We start from the raw sequence: 20,061 nt of genomic DNA on the forward strand, positions 1-20,061 counted from the left end.
ATTCATCAGAATCAATAGCAAACTAGTGAAGCAGGAGAGACATTCTCATTCAAGTTTGAAATACACACACACACACACACACACACACACACACACACCCTGTCACATTGTTCTGGAAATTTTAACCATATCGCTAAGGAAATAAAGATAAATCAATTTAACACTTGTAGAACTAATATGAAAAGTTAGTAAGGTGGCTAGACAAATAAGATAAACATGAAAAAGCAATTAGATGTGAGTAATATGCCATTAGAAAACACATAAATGAGAGAAATAAAAATCCCAGTCATAGCAGCAACAAAATAATTAAATGTTGAGAAATAAACCTAAGAAATGTGAGGGATCCACATTAATGGGCATTTGGATATGATAAAGATACCATTTCACATATGTGGTGCGAAGGTGGAGCACAGGTAATGTTTAAGGCAGTGAAATTATTGTGTATGATACTCTAACAGTGGATATATGTCATTATACACCTGTCAAAACCCACAGAATGTACAACACAAAGAGTGAACCAATAATGTAACAATGGCTCATCCATTGTAACAAATGCCCCACACTTAGACAAGATGTTAATAATAGGGGAAACTGGGGCGAGGGGGAGGGGCAAAGGGGGTAAATGAAAACTGCACTTTCTGCTCCATTTTTCTGTTAAACCTAAAACTGCTCTAAAAAAAAAAGTTTAATTTAAAAAATGTGGTGAGAGATTTGATCATTGAAAAAATGGGATAACATATCACTTTGAGAAACAACAGATTTCTCTGTCATGAAGTACTCTCTCTTCCTCTGGGGAAGGTAAGTACTGGGAAGGAAGTTTCAGTCCTTTTCTCCAACTGTCGCTTGTCGAAGAGTGACTACAGGATGAGCAAGAGCACGGTACAGGTCACTGACCACACACAGCCAGGCCCCCTGGCTCACTCTTCTTCCATTAACCTGCCCCCAAAGTAGAACGCAATTCATTGGGAGGCTTGCCCCCAACTATGGCAGGAGAGGACTGTTCCCATGCCTCAGCTGCTCTGCCTCAGACTGGGTAAGGTTTTAGTTAAGGGGATAAAGAAGAGGAAGCCCGTTTTATGCTCAACTCAACGCCATGTTCACCAGTCTGTCATCACCATTAATTTATCTGTCTCCTACCTCTACTTCTCAAATATTTAGAAGCAGAAGAAGAGGGCCCCTCAAATCCATATGCAGAGACACTCAAACAGAGGCAAACAGAAACTTTGGTGCTACTTTAGTGTTTGCAAGTATTAGACACTTTTGAGGGAAGACTCCTTTGGTTTGGAAAGACCTCAAAACAGGCAAGCATTTTAGGCATGCATTAGTGCAATAACCTTTTGCTCTCTGTATGTATTTGCCAGACAGGACTGCAAAAGGCACTTTAGGTTCCTGAAAGCTCCACAGCATTGCATGAGGTTCTAGCTTTTAACAATATGTGCTGGCGTTAGTAGGAGGCATGCAAGCAGCTGTCCCAAATTCTATTCTTTATTGTATCCCAAGGAGAGGACTGAGGAATGACTAACCTTTGGATTTATGTAGCTTGTCAACAAGGTTCTGCAATCAGTCCCTCCCAGCGTGATTTCAAGTTGACCCTGGGTACAAATCCCTGGGTAGACTGTAGATTCAACTATAGTTGGGTGGTAGATTTAAATCACTGAAAGGATAAACGAAAATGGAACCCTTATTATATAGGGTAAATCATCATGTTGGATTGAGATACTAGAAAAGTCTCAACAAAGCCATAATAAACCCAAAGGTTAAGAGAAAAAATTTAAAAGGCCTCTTTAGAAATCATCCTTGTTCAGAAAAGCAAGAAAAACAACACTGGGCTTAAACACATGTATAATCACAATAAGGCAAGTGGGAAAGTTAAAGAAAAACAAAGGAACACACCTAGATTAATAAAGGAAAAGGGGATTTCCTTCTTTAAGGGAAACATATGTATGACAAGCTAGGCCAAACAGCTTTGAAAGGGAAAGGAGATAAACTTTGGTATAACTGTTCTTTAAAAGACAAAATTAGGAAACAAAAAAAAGTTATTTTTATTGTTATTTATACAAAAGCAATATGGACCAAAGAGATATAATGAAGGAAGAATTAATTCAGGAGCAGACTAAATTGTTTCTCTCAGAAAGAAGCTTGGTCCTGGAATTTTTTTAAATAAGATTTCTTTTAAAGCTAAAGGTAAGAAATCAAACACATAATTAAAGGACTGCCCTCAAAAGCCTGGGACAATTATAGTAGGTGATTACAGTAAGTTCAGATTGATTTGAAAAGGGAAAAGGAAGAGCAGCAATAGAGTATTTCATGCATTGTTAAATAATCTGCAAGGTGATCTGGTGGGAAGACAGGAACGGTATATGCTCTAGTGCAACGTATATGGGAAGTTTGTGGAGATAAGACTAAGGGAGAGTACTAGGTCACCTTAAGGGAAGCCAAATAATTCAGACATAGTCCAGACCTAAGTTAGATGCTGGGCTTCCCCATAATTAAAATTACCTTACTGAGGGTGGTAAGGGTTGGCAGTAATCATGAACACACAGACCTCTTATTTTCCACCATGGCAAAATCTATAGACTTTGAAAGGCACTAGTAGAAGTAGGTTAGCAAAACATCTGGGCCCAAAAAGAAAAGGAAAAGAGGCATTTGATCTAAACAATGTTAGCTCTACAGGATAGGAAAGTATTCAACTTAAAAACAGGTTAATAACTCAGCTTGGGCTGTGTGGAAGGAACAGACACAAAGACAGCCTATTTTGACACAAATAGGTAACAGAAAGGAATGTGTCTGCTACCACCAAGTTTCCAAGGCCTGGAAAACAAAAAATGAAGAAAGGCAAGGTTTTGAGGAGCACACTGTAAAGGGCCACAGGCCTTAGAGGAATCTGTTAAAGGTCACACTCCAGCTGAGACAAATGGAGGGGAAAAAAGAAAAGGCTCTTCCAAGAGACAGGATTAATGTATATAAAGAAACTGAATCACTTTGCTGTACACTTGAAACTAACACAACATTGTAAATTAACTATACTTCAATATATTTTAAATATATACATGTATATGTATATATATATAAGGAATTTCACAGGAGGTGAGGCTTCTAATGAGGACACAAAGGTGCAGAACAACCAGAAGGATTAGAACTGTAGAGAATTCAAGGCCACAAACTGTGCTCTGCACAACTGCCTGTTACAAATGTGGATCACTCTCCTCCCAAAAGGGAGGGAAGAGTTTGTCACTAGACAAAACTCAATCCTTTCTGCACTGAGTAGCCAGGACCACAGGGTTCAAAAAAGAAATGAAAATTAATCTTTAAACATGCAGGATGGACAACAAGGGGAAAAAAGAAACTCTAAGAGACTGAGCAGCTGAGAAATCCCCCTGGCAAATACCTAATATTTTGCCCATGAGAAACAATGTATCATATGCCAATGAAACATTATTATGCATATGTGAAATTCCTTCCCTATCCAGTACACATAGTGTCCCTATTAGCCTCTTGCTAAGTGATTCCTCCCAGCTGAGTTTAGTCTTACTTAGGGTCTATCAATTACAGAGAGCTGACACAGACTGGCAATCTGTCAAAACCAAAAGCCAAGATTTTCTTACTTTGAGAACCCTGCTCCTCCAGAAAGGAAGTTTCTGTTTTTGGCTGCGAACAATAAGGTGGGTTAGGACTGTATAATAATGTGTCAACATCTGCACTATTTATTGTAGAGAGAGGAGATGTGCTTGTATCTTTTCAGGTTTGTAGGGGTGGGGGTGACACTATGCTAATCTTAGAAGTCCCAGAGACCCTTTGACATACTGAAAACATGTGACACAAACTACCTTGAAATTGGAGATGTTCGGCTTTGGAGGTGCTAAACTAACTTAATCTATTCCAATGGAAGACAGCCTACGCTGAAGCTGCTGAAGAAGTTACCCTGACTTGACCCAAACACTTAAGTGAACGCCTTCTGGCTGAGACTGAGCAGTTTAAGAAACCAGGGAGAGCAGACTTTTGCCTTTTAATTGCTTTAATTTTAATTTACACGGAGATTACAGATGTGGGAATTTAATAATAAGAGGGTTCATAACAGACAAATTTGGGGGACTTTCTGTTGCTAGTATGGAATTAGATGGAGTGCTGTCATTCGGTTCACTGCAGACAATCCAGAGAGCTATGAATGACATCTTGGCTGAGAAAAATTTGAGATGAGAAATGGAAATGACCTTCCAGTCTAGAGTTAACTTAAGAGGTATCGACCCACTCCAGAGCTTTCTGGAGTAAAAATTTAAATAACCTCTTCAACTGTTCTTCAGAGGCTACAAAAAGGAACAGCCATTGATAGAGGCTGCCTTGTCAGCCTTTAAGATAGAACAAAGCACTCCCTGTGCCAGTAAGAAAACAGAACAACTAAAAGACAAAGCAAACCTGGGAATTCGAACTCACAGTACTTTGTCCAGCCAACTTTTGTGAGGGGATTTGGTGCCTGAATTCTACCATTCAGCTCTCTGAGATTCTCAACTCAGGGAGTTTATGTAAAGATCAATAGCCAACTGTGACATAATAGAACACCCTATTGACAGATGGGCAACTACCTGGCAATCTCCCATATGCAGTGCTTCTCTAGTAAAATAAAGTTGGAAGATGAGGCTTTGCTTAAGACCACCCCTGCAAATCCTCTGTTCTCAACACCGCTTAGACACAGAAAGACACATACAGTTTATTCTCTTTTCAGGGAAAAGCCTCAGATCAGTGGTTTTCAAACCTTTTTCTTTAAGTAGCTGAATCCATTTTCATTCTATCTATATAAATTAAGTGGATTTCACTTAATTTGTATAGATAGAATGGGTTCTAGCCAGAATTAGCCTGGCAACCAAGGCATGGAAGAGGCTCCCCTCACTAATATGCTTAAGGATTCATTTACAAACATTTTGTTTCTGATCTCAGCAATTAGTCTTTCTGGAGGTGGGTTCTGCTAGCAGTTTAGAGATTTGGGGACCCAAAAGAAGAATCATTTAATCAAGCGATATAACAACATTTCCACAGAATTGACAGTTAAGACTGTGACCTGGCCATTTTGGCCTCCTCATGCCACTGGGTAAAAAGTTATTACATTTGGGTAGGCGCCTGATCCTGGCCATCAAGAAAAAAGTTGTTGCTCTTCCTCCATGGGACAGAAGATGACTGGAACTCGGGGGACCCCCTTGGATACCTCCTGGTTGTTGGGAGAGACAGTTCTCTATGGGTCTCGAGTTCCTGCATATCTTCCTGGACATGCCAAGAATGCAAGGATCTACCACTTTTTACCCAGGCCATCATTTCTCAGGGTTTTGTTGGCAGAAAGCGACCATAAGGGTGAGATAATGTCTCCCCTCCAGGATAAGCAGCAAGCTTGCCTATCATTTGCTATAAAAGTGGCAGATTCCTTACTGTTTATTCCTTAGCTGTAACACAAACCCTAACATCCATCTGGGTCCCACCATGTCACCCTCATAATACTTGTGGGGCAAGGGGAACTGATGCATACATGTTGATGCTGGTGATGCTGTGAACAATCAAGTCTGTTGTCTCTGACCTAGGAGTCTCATGTCTTCTGCCAGCATCCATTAAACAGCAACAGGCTAACTAATCAGCTTTTAAGTAGCATAAAATCAAATCCCAGACCCAACAGTAGTACTGCCAACTGCAGTGGTAAATGTTAATGTAAGACTAAAGTAACACTATACAGGCAAGACCAAAGGTTCAAGATACCTAGGAATAAAAGACCAGGTCACCCCATCAGATAAAGAATCTTAAGGGGTCGGCTAAAGACAAAGAATAGGAATAGCCAGTGAAGGAAGAAGTCACAAATACAACAATGAAAAAATAATAAACAATGAATGTGGCTTCTACCTTTATTTTCATCTTTGCTTTTATATTTACCTAAGTTTTAACTAGTTTCCTTTCCCCTCCACGATCATATAAAGAATCTATTATTACATATATCCTTAGGGTCTTAAAATGCCTATAGAAGGAATGGATATCACCAAGTGATCCTGGAGTTAGATATGGTAAGTGAAAAAAGTTAATTGGTGATATGTATATATATATATATATATATATATATATATATATATACATATAAATTTTTTTTAAATTATAGGACAGAATAAGAGCATGCATGTTTGCATTGGACAACCTAAGGTATAAGTCATTGTGGATATTTGTGGATTCTGGCAATCTAGCATCCAATTTCCCCTGCCTCCTAGAACCCCAAACTCTCATTTCTGGAAAAAATCCTCATTATGAACTATCTTGGGGAGAGGGCAATTCTCAGAGCCTGCCCCTCGTTATGGAACCAGTAAATCACATAATTCTTCTATTCACTCCTTAGCAGAGCCCTAATCTGGCAAACAATCTAAGGCCAACCAATCAGATACCTACTTCCAGGATTTTGAATCTTGGGTGAATGACAGTAAGATGGGGTAGTGTGTGGGGGACGACGGGATGTCTTTATGGTGGCACCAGCAAGTCGTCAAGACTATTCCTGCATTGTAACCTTGACTCCAGGGTTTCTGCAGCCTAGCTACCAAAGAATCCCTGGGCTTGTTTGCCAGGACTGCTCATCTTCCAGCCTACGGTGAATGGTGTAAGTTCCCAATACCCTTGCAATAAATTACTTTTACTTAAGACAGAATGGTTTCTGTTGCTGGTAACCAAGAATCCCAGCAGATTCACTGTGATAATAACAATACCAACAATATCTGTGTAACAGTGTATAATTTATCAAGAGTTTTCACATTCTTTCTCTCATTAGTCCCAACATCAGTAAGGTAGGTTTAGTATGATATTATGATCACTGTGCACATAAGAACATAAAAGGCTGAAGAATCGACCTGTTCAACGTCACACAATTAGTAAGAAGGCAGAGAATTCAAAACCAGAAATCTGTTTGAATCCAATGTCCATGTTACTTCCACTATAGCGTGCTGCTTCCTAAAGCAATGAGTGACTAAAGGCAAAATTGCTAAAAGAAGTTTTACAGAAGACACAAAACCATTTTAAAATAATTTTTCACAGTAATAACTTAAAGTGTAATATTAAATTGTGATTCAATTTAATTGCAACTCAAAGAGAAGGTCTAAGGCAGTACTCATTTAATCCTGGCATACCATTTTCCAGTAAGCTAACCTGAAATAAGATGGCATATTCTTTTTTTTTCTTTTTTTTTAAACATCTTTAAGATGGCATATTCTTAAGAGTGTCTCTCTTAAACGTTAATCAACCACATTTTTTGACAGCTCAACAGAATGTAACTAAATTATATGCTATATTATTATGTACTAAAAAATTTATCAGTGATTTCACTAATATGAATCTTTGTAGTAGATGCCAACTGGAGTAGCCACCTGACTTACAATTCCTCCTTCTCGGGAAATGGCCTCAATACATGGGCCTTTCAAGATCATGTTTGTGTTACATGGCCCTATTCTGCTTAGGATAATTTATTCACAGGATTAACATTTAACCCAGACTACGTTTATCAGATCCTCTCTCTCCAAGATCTGAAATTCTGAAAGAGAAACAGACTGCAAGTAGTCAGAGCTGAGGTGCAATGAAGGCAGTGTCCTAGAAAAAGGCCAGAGGCTTTTGGGGCTACCCTGGTCCTTGCATCTCCCAAATCTTGACTGTCCCCCTTCTTCTCAGAAGGTAATTTTAATACAATCATGTCTCTCTTAAGATGTGCTTCTGTACTCATTTATTCAACACACATATGGTGTCATGATGACAGTATGCACTAGATACTATAGAGTTTAGCAGAACATTGATACCATCTGGGAAAGCTTGGGCCACAAAGGGGGCAATTTGCTCTCCATGTACTCCCCACTCTGTCCCTGCTTTGTCCTCTAAAATTTGCATTTTTCCCCCACTATGCCATTAAAACTTTACTTGCTAAAACCACCAATTTTCAAATCCACTGGACAATCTCTTTTTTGACCTCCCTATAGCATTGGATACTCCCGACTGGCTCTCCTTTGTAACTTAAGCTTGGTTTCAATGACATTATTCCCTGCTGTCTTCCTTCCTCCCACACCTTAATCTCCAATGCACTTTTCTGCCTATCCTTTAAAATGTTGATGCTACCCAGATCCTCTGTCCACTCATCCTCTAGGTGTTATCAACCATACATATGATATCAACTATTGTATTAACAAATATTGAAGCACCTATGTGGTAGATGCTGGCAATATAGCTGAACAAGCCAAACACAGTCCCTGCCCTCATGGAGCTTAGAGCCTAGTAGCAAAGACATGCATTAAACTAAATAGTGTTTATTGCCTTTATAGAGCTGATAAATGCACGAAAGAAAGGAATAGAGTGCTGTAAGAACATATGTAATAGAGGGGATTGACATAATCTAGGGCATTCAGGGAAGAAGTGGCTTTTAAAGTAAGAACTGAGGGACTTCCCTGGGGGTTAAGACTTTGCCTTCCAATGCAGAGGGTGAGAGTTCAATCCCTGGTCGGGGAAGCTAAGATCCCACATGCTTCGGGGCCAAAAAAACCCCATAAACATACAACAGAAGCAGTACTGTAACAAATTCAATAAAGACTTTAAAAATGGTCCACATGAAAAAATCTTAAAAAAAAAAAAATAAAGAACTGAAGCATGAGTAGGAAGGGAAACGAGTCATAGAACCTTTATGACAGGGCTTTGAAGGCCAAGTTAAGGATAAATATTCATTATAAGTTCATGATAATTAACCTCAAAAAATATTGCTGTCAAACCCTGGTCAGGGAACTAAGATCCCACAAGCTATGCGGTGTGGAAAAAAAAAAAAAAGATGACGATGACTTAGATATTGGGAATTCACTGGCGGTCCAGTGGTTAGTACTCCTACAGGGGGTATGGGTTTGATTCCTGGTTGGTCGGGTAACTAAGATCCCACACGCCACATGGTGCAGCCAAAACAGCAACAAAACCAAACCACACTGCCAGCCATCATACCATTTCTATTCTTCACAAAAACAACTTTCCTCAACCTCCAGCTTCATCTTCTTCCTCCTTCATTTTAGCAGATGATCTCATCTCCTACTTTTCAGAGAAAACAAAAGCCTCTAGATAGGAACTCCTTCATTCTCTTGATTCCAAACACACCCACCTATGTACCTACCAACCCTCTCCTCCTTCCCACTCCTATAGAAGAGGAACGATCCTCCTCCCATAGGAGATTACCCACCTTTACTTTTGGACTTCATCTCAGGAATCATCTATCAATCACCCATTCTGTTTCACATATATTAAACCTCGCCATTGCAAATGAATTCTTCCTACTAGTTTTTAAACACACATACATCTTCCATTTAAAAAGGCTTTATTTGATTCCCTCACTCCCTTCAGGGCCAAATCTCAAATGAACTGTCTCAATCTTCTCATATCCTACTCACACTAATATGACTTCCATCCGTCTCCCCATCAAAACAACTCTCATCACAGTCAATAAACCCCTCTTTGTTGCTACATCCTCTGAACATTTCTAGCTCTAATCTTACTCTGACTTCTCTTAGGCTTCAAAATTTGTCATCTCCCTTCTGAAACAATTTCTTCTCCGATTCTCAAAACTCTCATTTTCCTCCTACTCTTCTGGCCATTACTTTTTTGTCTTCTTTACAGGCTCATTCCCTACCCAGCCTTTATCCTAGATTCTTAACTGTCCAGAGCTTCAATGAAGTTTATCTTCTATATGCAGATAACTCAAAAATTTATACTTTTAACCTACAACTCTCCAGACCTGTCAACTCATCAGATACCTTAATGTCTCAGGGGCACTGCAAACTAAACTATCTAAAACACAAACTATAATCCTTTCCTCAAAGTCTTGATCCATTTCCAGTATCTCCCCTCTCAGAGAACTGTGTCATCATCCATCTAGTTATGCATTTCAGAACCCTGGAGGTCATAAATGACATCTTGTACAGAACCCCTCAGCATCCAGTCAACCACCACCATCACAACAACAGCAAAAATAGCCAACATTTATTGAGAGCTTACTCATTATCAGGTTCTGTTTTAAGTTATCTTAATTTGGTTTTCTAATTTAGTCATCAAAACCACATATCGTTACCATCACTAAGTTCTGTTGATCTTACCTCCTAAATCTCTTGAAAATATCATCTTTTCTTCATTGGTATTGCTGTTGCTGCTATCACCTTAGTCCAAAGGACCATCTCACTGCGCTACTGTAACAACTTCCTGTTTGGTCTGCCAGCATCTACTCTGACAGCTAATTCATTCACCGTAGAGCAGTCAATCATCTTTTTCAAAAGAAAAACTGACACACCCATTCCTCCTCTCATACATATATATATATTTGAAAGGGTTTTAGAATAAAAGCAAAACCCCCTAACTTGACTTATGAGGCTATACACGGGCAGATCTTTAGCTACTTCTCCAATTTCATCTTGCACCATCCTCCCCTTATGTTCTGTGCTCCAGTCACACTGGCCTTTTATTAGTCTCTTGTACCTGCCATTTTATGGTAAGTAGGTCTCACACAATGGGTTCTCAACAAGTATTCATCTAAATGGATAAGTGAGAAAGCCAAACTGAAATAGGGGAATAGATAAACAGTGAGCCAAGAGGCAGTGATTCTACCCACCCTCTTGGTTTTAACAAGGGGGAGAGCGATATTATTTACAGGGAAATATTGAGACTAAGTGTATTGGTTTGTTGGTTGGTTTAAAAGCTAGAGAGATTAAAACATGCCTAAAGGGGCTTCCTTGGTGGCGCAGTGGTTGAGAGTCCGCCTGCTGATGCAGGGGATACAGGTTCGTGCCCCGGTCTGGGAGGATCCCACATGCCGCGGAGCGGCTGGGCCCGTGGGCCATGGCCGCTGAGCCTGCGCGTCCGGAGCCTGTGCTCCGCAACGGGAGAGGCCAAAACAGTGAGAGGCCCGCGTACCGCAAAAAAACAAACAAACAAAAAATGCCTAAATGCTAATGGCTAGAATCCAGAAGAGAAGGAGAAGTTAAAGATGCCTAACAAAGAAAGAATAACCAATGGTGTAACTTTTCTGACTACACTAGTACTGAGAAAGTCAAAGCCCAGGTGAAAGTACTGGCTTTAAATGGCTTTATCCATTGTAGCAGAATTTTTAAAAAGTGCCAAAACAGGTTTATAGATTTGGTGGTGGAAAGTTAAAAGTTAGATAGTTCCAGACTAATGACTTCTATTTATTTGTGACGTCAAAAGAGGGATGATGTACTGAAAGTGAGGATACAGAGTAAGGGCTTGGGTTACAGGAAAATAGTAAAATAAATAGTAAGTAGAACTGCTCACCAGTAGTACTGCCAGCCCAGCTGAAGTTAGGACTCACCTGGCAGAGGACTGCCCAGTAATGGGATATTCTTCAGCTGTGCTTAGAAGCGTTGCACAAAGAAGGTAAACAGTCATCAATGCTTTTTGCCCAAAGGATGTGAAAAAAGGACTGAGGGCCAAGAAAGCTTAGGACATTGAAGAGAGAGTGAAGAGAGAGATATATCTCCTAAACTGGACAGACAAAAAGAGAAAACAGAAGAGAGTTAAGAATAGGAAGGTCTGGATAATGGGAGTTGTCAATGGGAGTCGTTATGAAAATTAAATGAGACAATCATATAAAACACTTTGGAGAATGGCTGGTACAGAATAAGTGCTCGAGAAGTATTTCTATTATTGAGGATTTAATGCAGAAGGTTTAGATTATTCACAAGAGACCCTAAAGATTAATGACATGTAGTAACTGACAGTCTTGGAGAGGTGAGTATACAGAAGCTGAGTCATTTTAGTTAGTAAGTGAGTCCAGGTGACTGCCCAGCATCCGATCCTCAAATCAGCTTTGTGGTTCTCTCATTTAACTCTCAATGGGGCTTTAACATAAGCTTTTAAATTCTAATTATGTTTTAATTCATTTAACCTGAGGAAACTGTGAACTGCAGTGGTACTCAGAAAGTTCTCAAAACATCTCTCAATTGTTAAGGTCTTCTGGACTTCATTAACACAAAAGCAACAGCACTGGGTACCTGCAAGAGTGACTATGACCCTGCCCTACTTTGTAGAGCCCCTTTCTAGTGTAACAGATAATAACAGTACTCTAAAAAAAAGTTGGAAAAATGAATGAAAAGGTGCTCAACCAAATTAAAGAAGATGCCACTATACATCCACTAGAATGGCTAATGTTACAAAGACTGACAATATCAAGTGTTAGCAAAGATGTAGAGCAAAAAAGCCTCTCTCATACAGAGCTGGCCAAAGTGTGAACTGGCACAACTTTGGAAACCGTACCACAGGATCTATTAAAACTGAATGTAGCCTAACCTATGACTCAACAACTCCACGCTTGGGTATTTCCCAACAAAAATGCAGAAATGCATACATATACAAATCAAAAGTCATGTACAAAATGTACAAAAATATTCAAAGTAGTGCTACTTTTAATAGTCCCAAATACCCAACATGATAGAATGGATAAATTGTGGTGTATTCATACAATGGGATATTACATACAATGAAGATGGACTAGAGCAACACACAACAATATAGATAAATCTCACAAACAAAATGCTAGCTTTAGTGCCCATAAGTTTGTTCTCTACATCTGTGTCTCTTATTTCTGCCCTGCAAACCGGTTCTTCTGTACCATTTTTCTAGGCTCCACATATATGCGTTAGTATACGATATTTGTTTTTCTCTTTCTGATTTACTTCACTCTGTATGACAGTTTCTAGACTTGGACATCAAGGGGGGAAAGTGGCGGTGGGGGGTGGTGGTGGGATGAATTGGGAGATTGGGATTGACATCTATACAGTAATATGTATAAAATGGATGACTAATAAGAACCTGCTGTATAAAAAAATAAATAAAATTCAAAAAAATGCTAGCTTTAAGAAAGCAAGACACACACGTGTATACTGTATGATTCCATGTATACAAGTTCAAAACAGGACAAACAAATCTATGGTAGTAGAAATTAGAATAGTGGTTACCTTTGAGAGGGTAGCAATTGAGAAGGGCATAAGGTGGAGACTTCCTGGTGTACTAGCCAAGTTCTTTTTCTTGGAGGGGGTGTGTTCGTTTTGCAATAATTCTTTGAGCTGCACATTTATGATTTGGATCCTTTTCGTGAATCCTATACTTCATTGTAAAGTTTACTTAAAAACAAAAGGCTGGAAATGACTGAAAGGATAATGGAGGAAAAGGCTCCACAGGAAGCTGAGGCTGCGGGCTCAGCAGAACCCCCTTTCACCACTACGTATAGACTGGTTGCAATGCTACAGAGACATGAAATGACCTATATCTTTTTCTAATATCACAAAACTAATTAATGATAGAGCAGGAATTGGGATTCAGGAATTTAAGTGTTCTTAAATTTGTATAGGGATGTTTCTGGGGGCCCTTGTCATCCAGGCACTCATTATCCTGATCCCAAAGTAATGAGATCATAAGGGAAAGCAAAAATAGTAATAACACAAAAGTATTCACCATAGAAGAACACTTTTAAAACTGGTCCTCACTCAAACATTCCTCCTCTGGCTCAGACCAGCTTCTATTTCTGCCACTTCCCATCAACTGCCCTTGTCAGTCATTCTTGGTGAGCCTCTTCTGTGTTATGTTAAACAGAACGATACATGTATAATGTAAATCCACTGCAAAGTGAAGCTGCCCATCTTACAAAAGATGCAGGATTCCATTAAGTTGGTAAAAGTGTTACTGGAGAACAGTCTGAATAACAAAGCAAAGCCAATGACAAAAGGAGAAACTCCAGATTAAGGCCAGTTAACCACTGTCGAAGAAATTCCTGATGTCTCACCCAGCATCCATTTTCCCCTTCCTACTCAGTAACAGAAACCTGGTATTTCAGTAACTTTATTTCTGTTTTAACAGTAAATAAGTAGATGCTAATATTGTTTAAAGCCAAGTCTAAGAAAGGATATGAATCAATTTTTAAACCCCCAAAGCTAAACATACAGTCTCAGACAATCCCCTTCTCCTCAAGTAAACATCTGATGCTGCAACCCAGTTGCACCCCATGTACATAGGAAATGAGGCAATGCTTTACAATGCTATAGTCTGCGTATGAAAACACATATTTGGGGGAGTGGGAGGGTTGTTGGAAACAAATGTGGGCACTGGTGAACTGCAGTGCAATTACCTTTCAGAGGCAGACACTAGTTAAATGCACTAGCAATGCAAAGTCGGTGGTGTCCTAAATGTAAGAAAGGTTCACAGGAAAGGAACATGAATGTATACATGGAAATAGATACATGAAAGTCACATAGAATATTGCATTCAGGCATTCACAGCTACTTCAGCCCAAAGACCAGGCAAGATTTAAAGGCACTCCCACAAATATCTACTGCATTCATGCACAATGTCAGGAGCTGATGAACAAAGACAAGACCCCAGCAGAGTTTGCTTAAAGAAACCAAAGTTAATATCTTCATAAAACTCTTAAATTCCTCTACTGTTGTCCATAGTCCCATCAGAACTGAAACAGGAGGAAAGGGGGCAGGGCACAACCTTTAAAAGAATGACCTAGCCATAGAACATGACAAAAACTGGTTAGAACCAACTAGGTCCAAAATGGTGGAAGATCTGACTTCCAGTGGACCTTTTTCCTCATTACACGCTCACTGTGATGTATTAGCATATGCTAAATGACACACCCACCAGTGCCCTGCCTGTTCTGAGGTTAACCATAAAAGGCCAACAAATGGGTGGTGGCCCAGTTCCTGGAAATCTCCGCCTCTTCCCCCCCCCCCCGAAATGGTTGGAATAATCCTCCCACTCATTAGTCTATGAAATTACGCAGCCCATAAAAACGAACCACCCCATATTTTGGGGCCTCTTGCCTTCTGAGATGGCCCGCACTCGTCTGTGGAGTGTGTTTCTCCCAAGGCCGTTCTCGCCTTTTCACACAGACTGCATTCTGTCTATGGAATGTATATCTCTATAAATAAATCCACTTCTTACCTATCACCTTGTCTTTCACTGAATTCCTTCTGCCTTGAGACATAAACTACCTGAGCTTTGGGAACTCCCTGGCGGCCCAGTGGTTAGGACTCTGCGCTTTCACCGCCGAGGGCGCAGGTTCAATCCCTGGTCGGGGAACTAAGATCTCACAAGCCACACTGCGCAGCCAAAAAAAAACCCCAAACAAAAAAAGAACCTGAGCTTCATTAAAGTCCTGAGACCAGGTGTGTGATCTCAATTAAAAGACGGTGGGTTCAGACGCAAAAGGGAGGGGATATGGGAACATATGTATATGTATAACTGATTAAATTTGTAAAATAAAAAAAATAAAAAAAAAAAAGACGGTGGGTTCAAGTCCCTGCCTGGGTTGTGTGGTTTCAGCACCACCAGATGAGCAAACTAGGTTTTGCAGTTACTTATACTCATGTCCTGCTTTTGTCATGAAAAACAGGACCACGGTCACAAAACTTAAACATTCCCACAAATCTTCCTGGATGCATATTTCTAGAAATAAAGCTTCCACTTCCAGGACGAGAAAATAACCAAGTGACTTTTCTACGCCTACTGGTATAAGATGCTATGGAATTTAAAAACAAATAGATTCTCTAGTCTACGATCTCTGGCGTTAAAACCCATTCTTTTCATAACCCACCTTTCGCCGACGTGCTGAAGACTTTCACTAATACGCCACACATCAAAGAACAAAGAACTCCTCTTAACAGAGGCGCACGGTGCCCTTAAAAGGCGGCACGGTATTTATCCACGACTGTTTCTGCTCTAAATTAACACGTACAGGAGGATCTGTCTTCTACTAGCTCCACCCTGGTAACACAGAAGGGGGGCGGGGATCCTTATTTTAGAGGAGCTGATGTCAGGCCAGCAATGCTTCTCCCTTCCTTGGGGGGCTTCAGTTTGGGCTGTGCCAATGGGGTTCTTCGCCCGAGATCTCACGACACCTTAAAACGGCTGGCCAATGGAGGGATCCTCGCCTCACAAAGAGATAACTAGGGCACAGCTGTTATACAACCGATACCCGACGCTGAATGCCGGCCCACGGGGCCCCATAGGAGTCAGGAGCCACAGCATCGGCGGACGACGAGGCACTTTTGCTCGAGAACTGTTTAACGCGACCCTCCACCGACAGCGGCTTCGCTGGCGTGCGAAAATGCAAGGAAGGGCGAGGACAGAGGAAGAAGAGGGTCGCGATCCCCGGGGCGCGGGTTTCAGCCGCGGCTGACAGGGGCCCGAGTCCCGGACCACCTCCCCGACGCCGTCGGTCACTCCCACAGAGGCGGTACCTGTTTCCGCATGTTATTCATGACGCCCATGAAGCCCGCCAACAGTTTAGCTTCCTCTCGAGCAGCAAGTTTCTTCTCGGTCTTCTTCTTGCTGCTCTTCTCCACCCCGGAGGCTGCCATCCTCCGTCAACGCGGTTCACGCCCGGGGCTCGCCGGGCCGGGCGAGGGGCTGCACGCTCCCGGCACGCTGGGGCTTCTGTTTACCGAACACCGAGGCTGGGACCGCGGCTGCAGCGCCCTGCTCCCGAACCGCGCGAGGCGGCCACTGCGGTAGGACAAGGCCCGGCAGCCACCCTCAGAAGAACGCGGGGAGGCGACGCCTGCTACTCGGCTGCGTCTCCTGCAGGAGCAGAGCCCGGAGGGGGAGTCTGCGCACTTTGCTCAAGGGGGCGGGGGCGCTATGAAGGGAGCAGGGGGCGGAGCCTACGCGTCACAGCGGCGCGCCGCTCCGAGCGGCGCGAGGCAAGGGCGCCCTCTTGCGTTTGGCGCCCTGCGTCCTTCCTGCACAGGCTGAGTTTTCATTTCAAGGTGGTCCGAGGGTTCGTGTGCCGTTCCCTTTGCCCAAGACAGATTTTACACAATTGGCTTACGTGGCGAGATTATCTTTTTTTGATAATTGGGTGGCAGAACACATTAAAGAGTCTCCCATTAATGTAAGCTCCGTAGGAGCAGGGTTGGTGTTTTCTTAACTGCTGTATCAGAGATTGGCATATTGCAGGCGCTCAATAAATATTTATGAAATGAGGAAAGGCTATCACATACTGAAAGTTAAAGGTTTATTGCATGGAGTACAAGATTTATTTGCTTGGGATTCATATGGCAAGAACACACAATCCCCACTGATGTCTCCTTGATGTAGAATGCCTGCTTGCTTAGGCTGTTTTACTCCTCAATGTTTGAGACTAAGATCAGGTGTCAGGTCCAGAAATCTTCAATTAGGCTTCCCCAAGTGTTCTACAGAAACACGGAACTTAGTCACAGAACTCAGGAGCATGCTTTTTGTAACTATAATAATTTATTCTTTCTAGTATATGATAATATAGAAGATTATTTGAAATTGTATATTTTACATTTTGAAAACTTATACATACCTCTTTAATTTGCTACCTAAGTCCATATAGGAATACATAGAAACGTTTTAAGTAAAATAATTGACACTATCAAAGCATTATGCTTTCTCCTGATGAGAACAAAACAATATAGTATAACTCAAATGAAAGAACAAGTGGCATATAAGCCTACATTTCTACAAAAGAATAAGACATTTATGTTTTTGTGCGCCTTTTCTTTTTTCTTTTCATCTAAAGGTTCTCAGATCTTCTATTTTAATTAGTCAATACAGTCATCGCTGGGTATTTGCAGGGGAGTTGGTTCCGGGACCTGTCGGGGACACCAAAATCCATGAATGTTCCAAGTCCCATAATGAGCCCTCTATATCCATATTTCTGCATCAGGTGATTCAACCAACAATGGATCGTGTAGTACTACATGTATTTATTGAAAAAAATCCATGTGTAAGTGGAACTGTGCAGTTCAAACCCCTGTTGTTCAAGAGTAAGCTCTAATTTGAGGCTTTAGAGCAGACCCTGGCAATGGAAGCCATTTGTTCCTAATGGAATTAGAAATGAGGAAAATTTCATTTACTTATTAAATGACCTAGGATACTGAAGAGTGAATTATTTAAATATTTTTTAATTGAAATGAAGTGGAAATCTGTCTTCTTACTCTAAGGCCTTGGCAGACACTAAGGATCCATGATTCAAAGGCAGAAATGTTGGTGATGAGATGGAGTGCTATTCTGTAACACGGCAAAGGAATCAAGGAGCAGCATCCTTTCTACCTGATGTTGGAATAGTCCTTTCATGTATTACAGAATATAGAACACCAAACAGAAGAGCCTTAGGATTCAGAGCTTAAAGAGACCATGGAGGTTATATAGCACAGAGGTTAGGCACTAGGCTTTGCCTGGATGCAAAGTCAAACTCGCCACTCTCTAGTTGTTCAACTTTGGGCAAATTGCTTAACATCTCTTGTGTCTCACTCTCCTTACCTGTAAAAATAGAACCTTCCATGGAACTGTTATAAGGTTTACAAAAATGCTTAGATTGGTGCCAGAGCAAGACAAACAGTATTACTTTATTGAGCTAATAATATTAACTATTATTATTTAATCCAGCATTTCCCCAAACGTGTTCTTGAGAATACTAGTGCTGTGAACCATCCCCCTCTCCTCTCTCCTCTCCTGAAATAGTATCCCTGGGAATACAACTTTGTGAAATAAGTTAACATGTCATTCTCAGAGAAAATCTCAAATATATTTGCATATTAAGTGTTTGGAGAAGACTTGCTGTACCTATTGCTTGAACCTTGATTAGGCCTACTTTGCTGTAGTAGGGTACCTTTTGAGGTTTCTTAGCTTTTCTAAATGTCAGAAGACCTCCTTTGTTCCTTTTGTAAAGATATCTAACGAATGGAGGGATCATTCACCTGGAGGGAAGAGTCCCAAGTGGAAAAGGAAACTGACTGCAAGCTTGGAGGCGTTGGGATCACCATTTTAAAAAGAGCTTTAGGGCTTCCCTGGTGGCGCAGTGGTTGAGAGTCTGCCTGCCGATGCAGCGGACACAGGTTCGTACCCCAGTCCGGGAGGATCCCACATGCCGCGGAGCAGCTGGGCCCATGAGCCAGGGCCGCTCAGCCTGCGCGTCCGGAGCCTGTGCTCTGCAACGGGAGAAGCCACAACAGTGAGAGGCCCGCGTACCGCAAAACAACAACAACAACAACAAAAAAACAACTCCTCATTACCTCCTCCAGGTGGACACATAGTTTTGAGGGCATTAGTCCTCTATGGCCCCCTTTGCCTGGCAAAGCAATAGAGCTATTCTTTTCTACTTCACCCAAAACTCTGTCTCTGAGATTCAGTTCGGTACCAGGGTACAGAGGCTGAATTTCACCTACAAGCATTCTTTGTTAAGGTGGGTTTTAGGTAAACTGTGAGATAATATATGTGTAAAATATCCAGTAAGTCATTGAAGACTCAGGATGAGGACGCCAATAAAAGAATACAAATGAGGGAAAGTAGAATACTGATTTAGAACTCGTGGAGGAAAAGGATCCAGCAGAGGCAAAAAAGAAGTACTCTGAAGAGTGATGTGGAAAAGCATGTCCTCATATGATCCTCACAAGCCATGCTTCCTTTTTTTATACAATTTAGTGTGGCACGCATGACTGCAGGAAGTCCAGTATTTTTTTAGTTTTCCTCCCCAAATACTGTATATCCAAGAAGCTGGTTCATGTCCAAATGTTCGTCCTTCCAGCTATTTTTAATTCGCAAACCCCAAACTCAGTGTGCCCCCTTGAGGCCAGAGGATTCCACAGAGCAGCCCTGATGCTGTAACTCCAGAATTTGCTGCTGACGCAGTGTTGACTAAGGTGCCTGGTACACTGCCTTCTGAAACCTGAGCAGTCTGAAGGCATGCCCTGACCAGGCCATGCTGCTGTTGCCCAGTGACCATCTGCACTGGCATTGCTGTTGCTGACACTGAACCTCAGGATTGCTGTCTGCTGACCCATGCCAACCTAAACAATGGTGGCTCTAATTCCACCACAGGTCCTAGCCCAGGCTATGGTTGTTCCTCCTTGTACAAAGGAGAAATGCACTACCCCCTCTGTTTGTAACCTGCCTTTACTAATTAACCTGCTTTAGTTGTTGTTTTTCTTTAATTGCCTACCCTCCAAGCTTCACATAGCCTAGATAATATATTACAGGACTCCTTAACCACCCCTATAGATA

At 41.3% G+C, this 20,061-nt stretch overlaps 1 protein-coding gene across 3 annotated transcripts in view; it reads right to left on the bottom strand.

Moving 5' to 3' along the window:
* The window catches only part of KLHL7 (kelch like family member 7), a 57,483-nt gene extending 40,851 nt beyond the window's left edge, over positions 1-16,632 (bottom strand). Inside the window, exons 1-3 of one of the 3 annotated variants that reach the window (XM_060108305.1) lie at positions 16,272-16,357; positions 15,626-15,795; positions 1,524-1,654 (exon numbers count right to left, since the gene is read on the bottom strand). Coding sequence is in view for 1 of the 3 variants with exons in the window: in XM_060108303.1 (XP_059964286.1) it covers positions 16,272-16,391 (120 nt within the window). In the remaining 2 variants the exon portion in view is untranslated. Of the gene's footprint in view, positions 1-1,523; positions 1,655-15,625; positions 15,796-16,271 lie in introns of all 3 variants that reach the window. The other 2 variants (XM_060108304.1, XM_060108303.1) reach the window with 2 other exon arrangements.
* Positions 16,633-20,061: the final 3,429 nt, after the last annotated feature.

Source organism: Mesoplodon densirostris, chromosome 9 (genome assembly GCF_025265405.1).
Source record: "Mesoplodon densirostris isolate mMesDen1 chromosome 9, mMesDen1 primary haplotype, whole genome shotgun sequence".
In the NCBI taxonomy this organism is placed as follows: domain Eukaryota; kingdom Metazoa; phylum Chordata; class Mammalia; order Artiodactyla; family Ziphiidae; genus Mesoplodon; species Mesoplodon densirostris.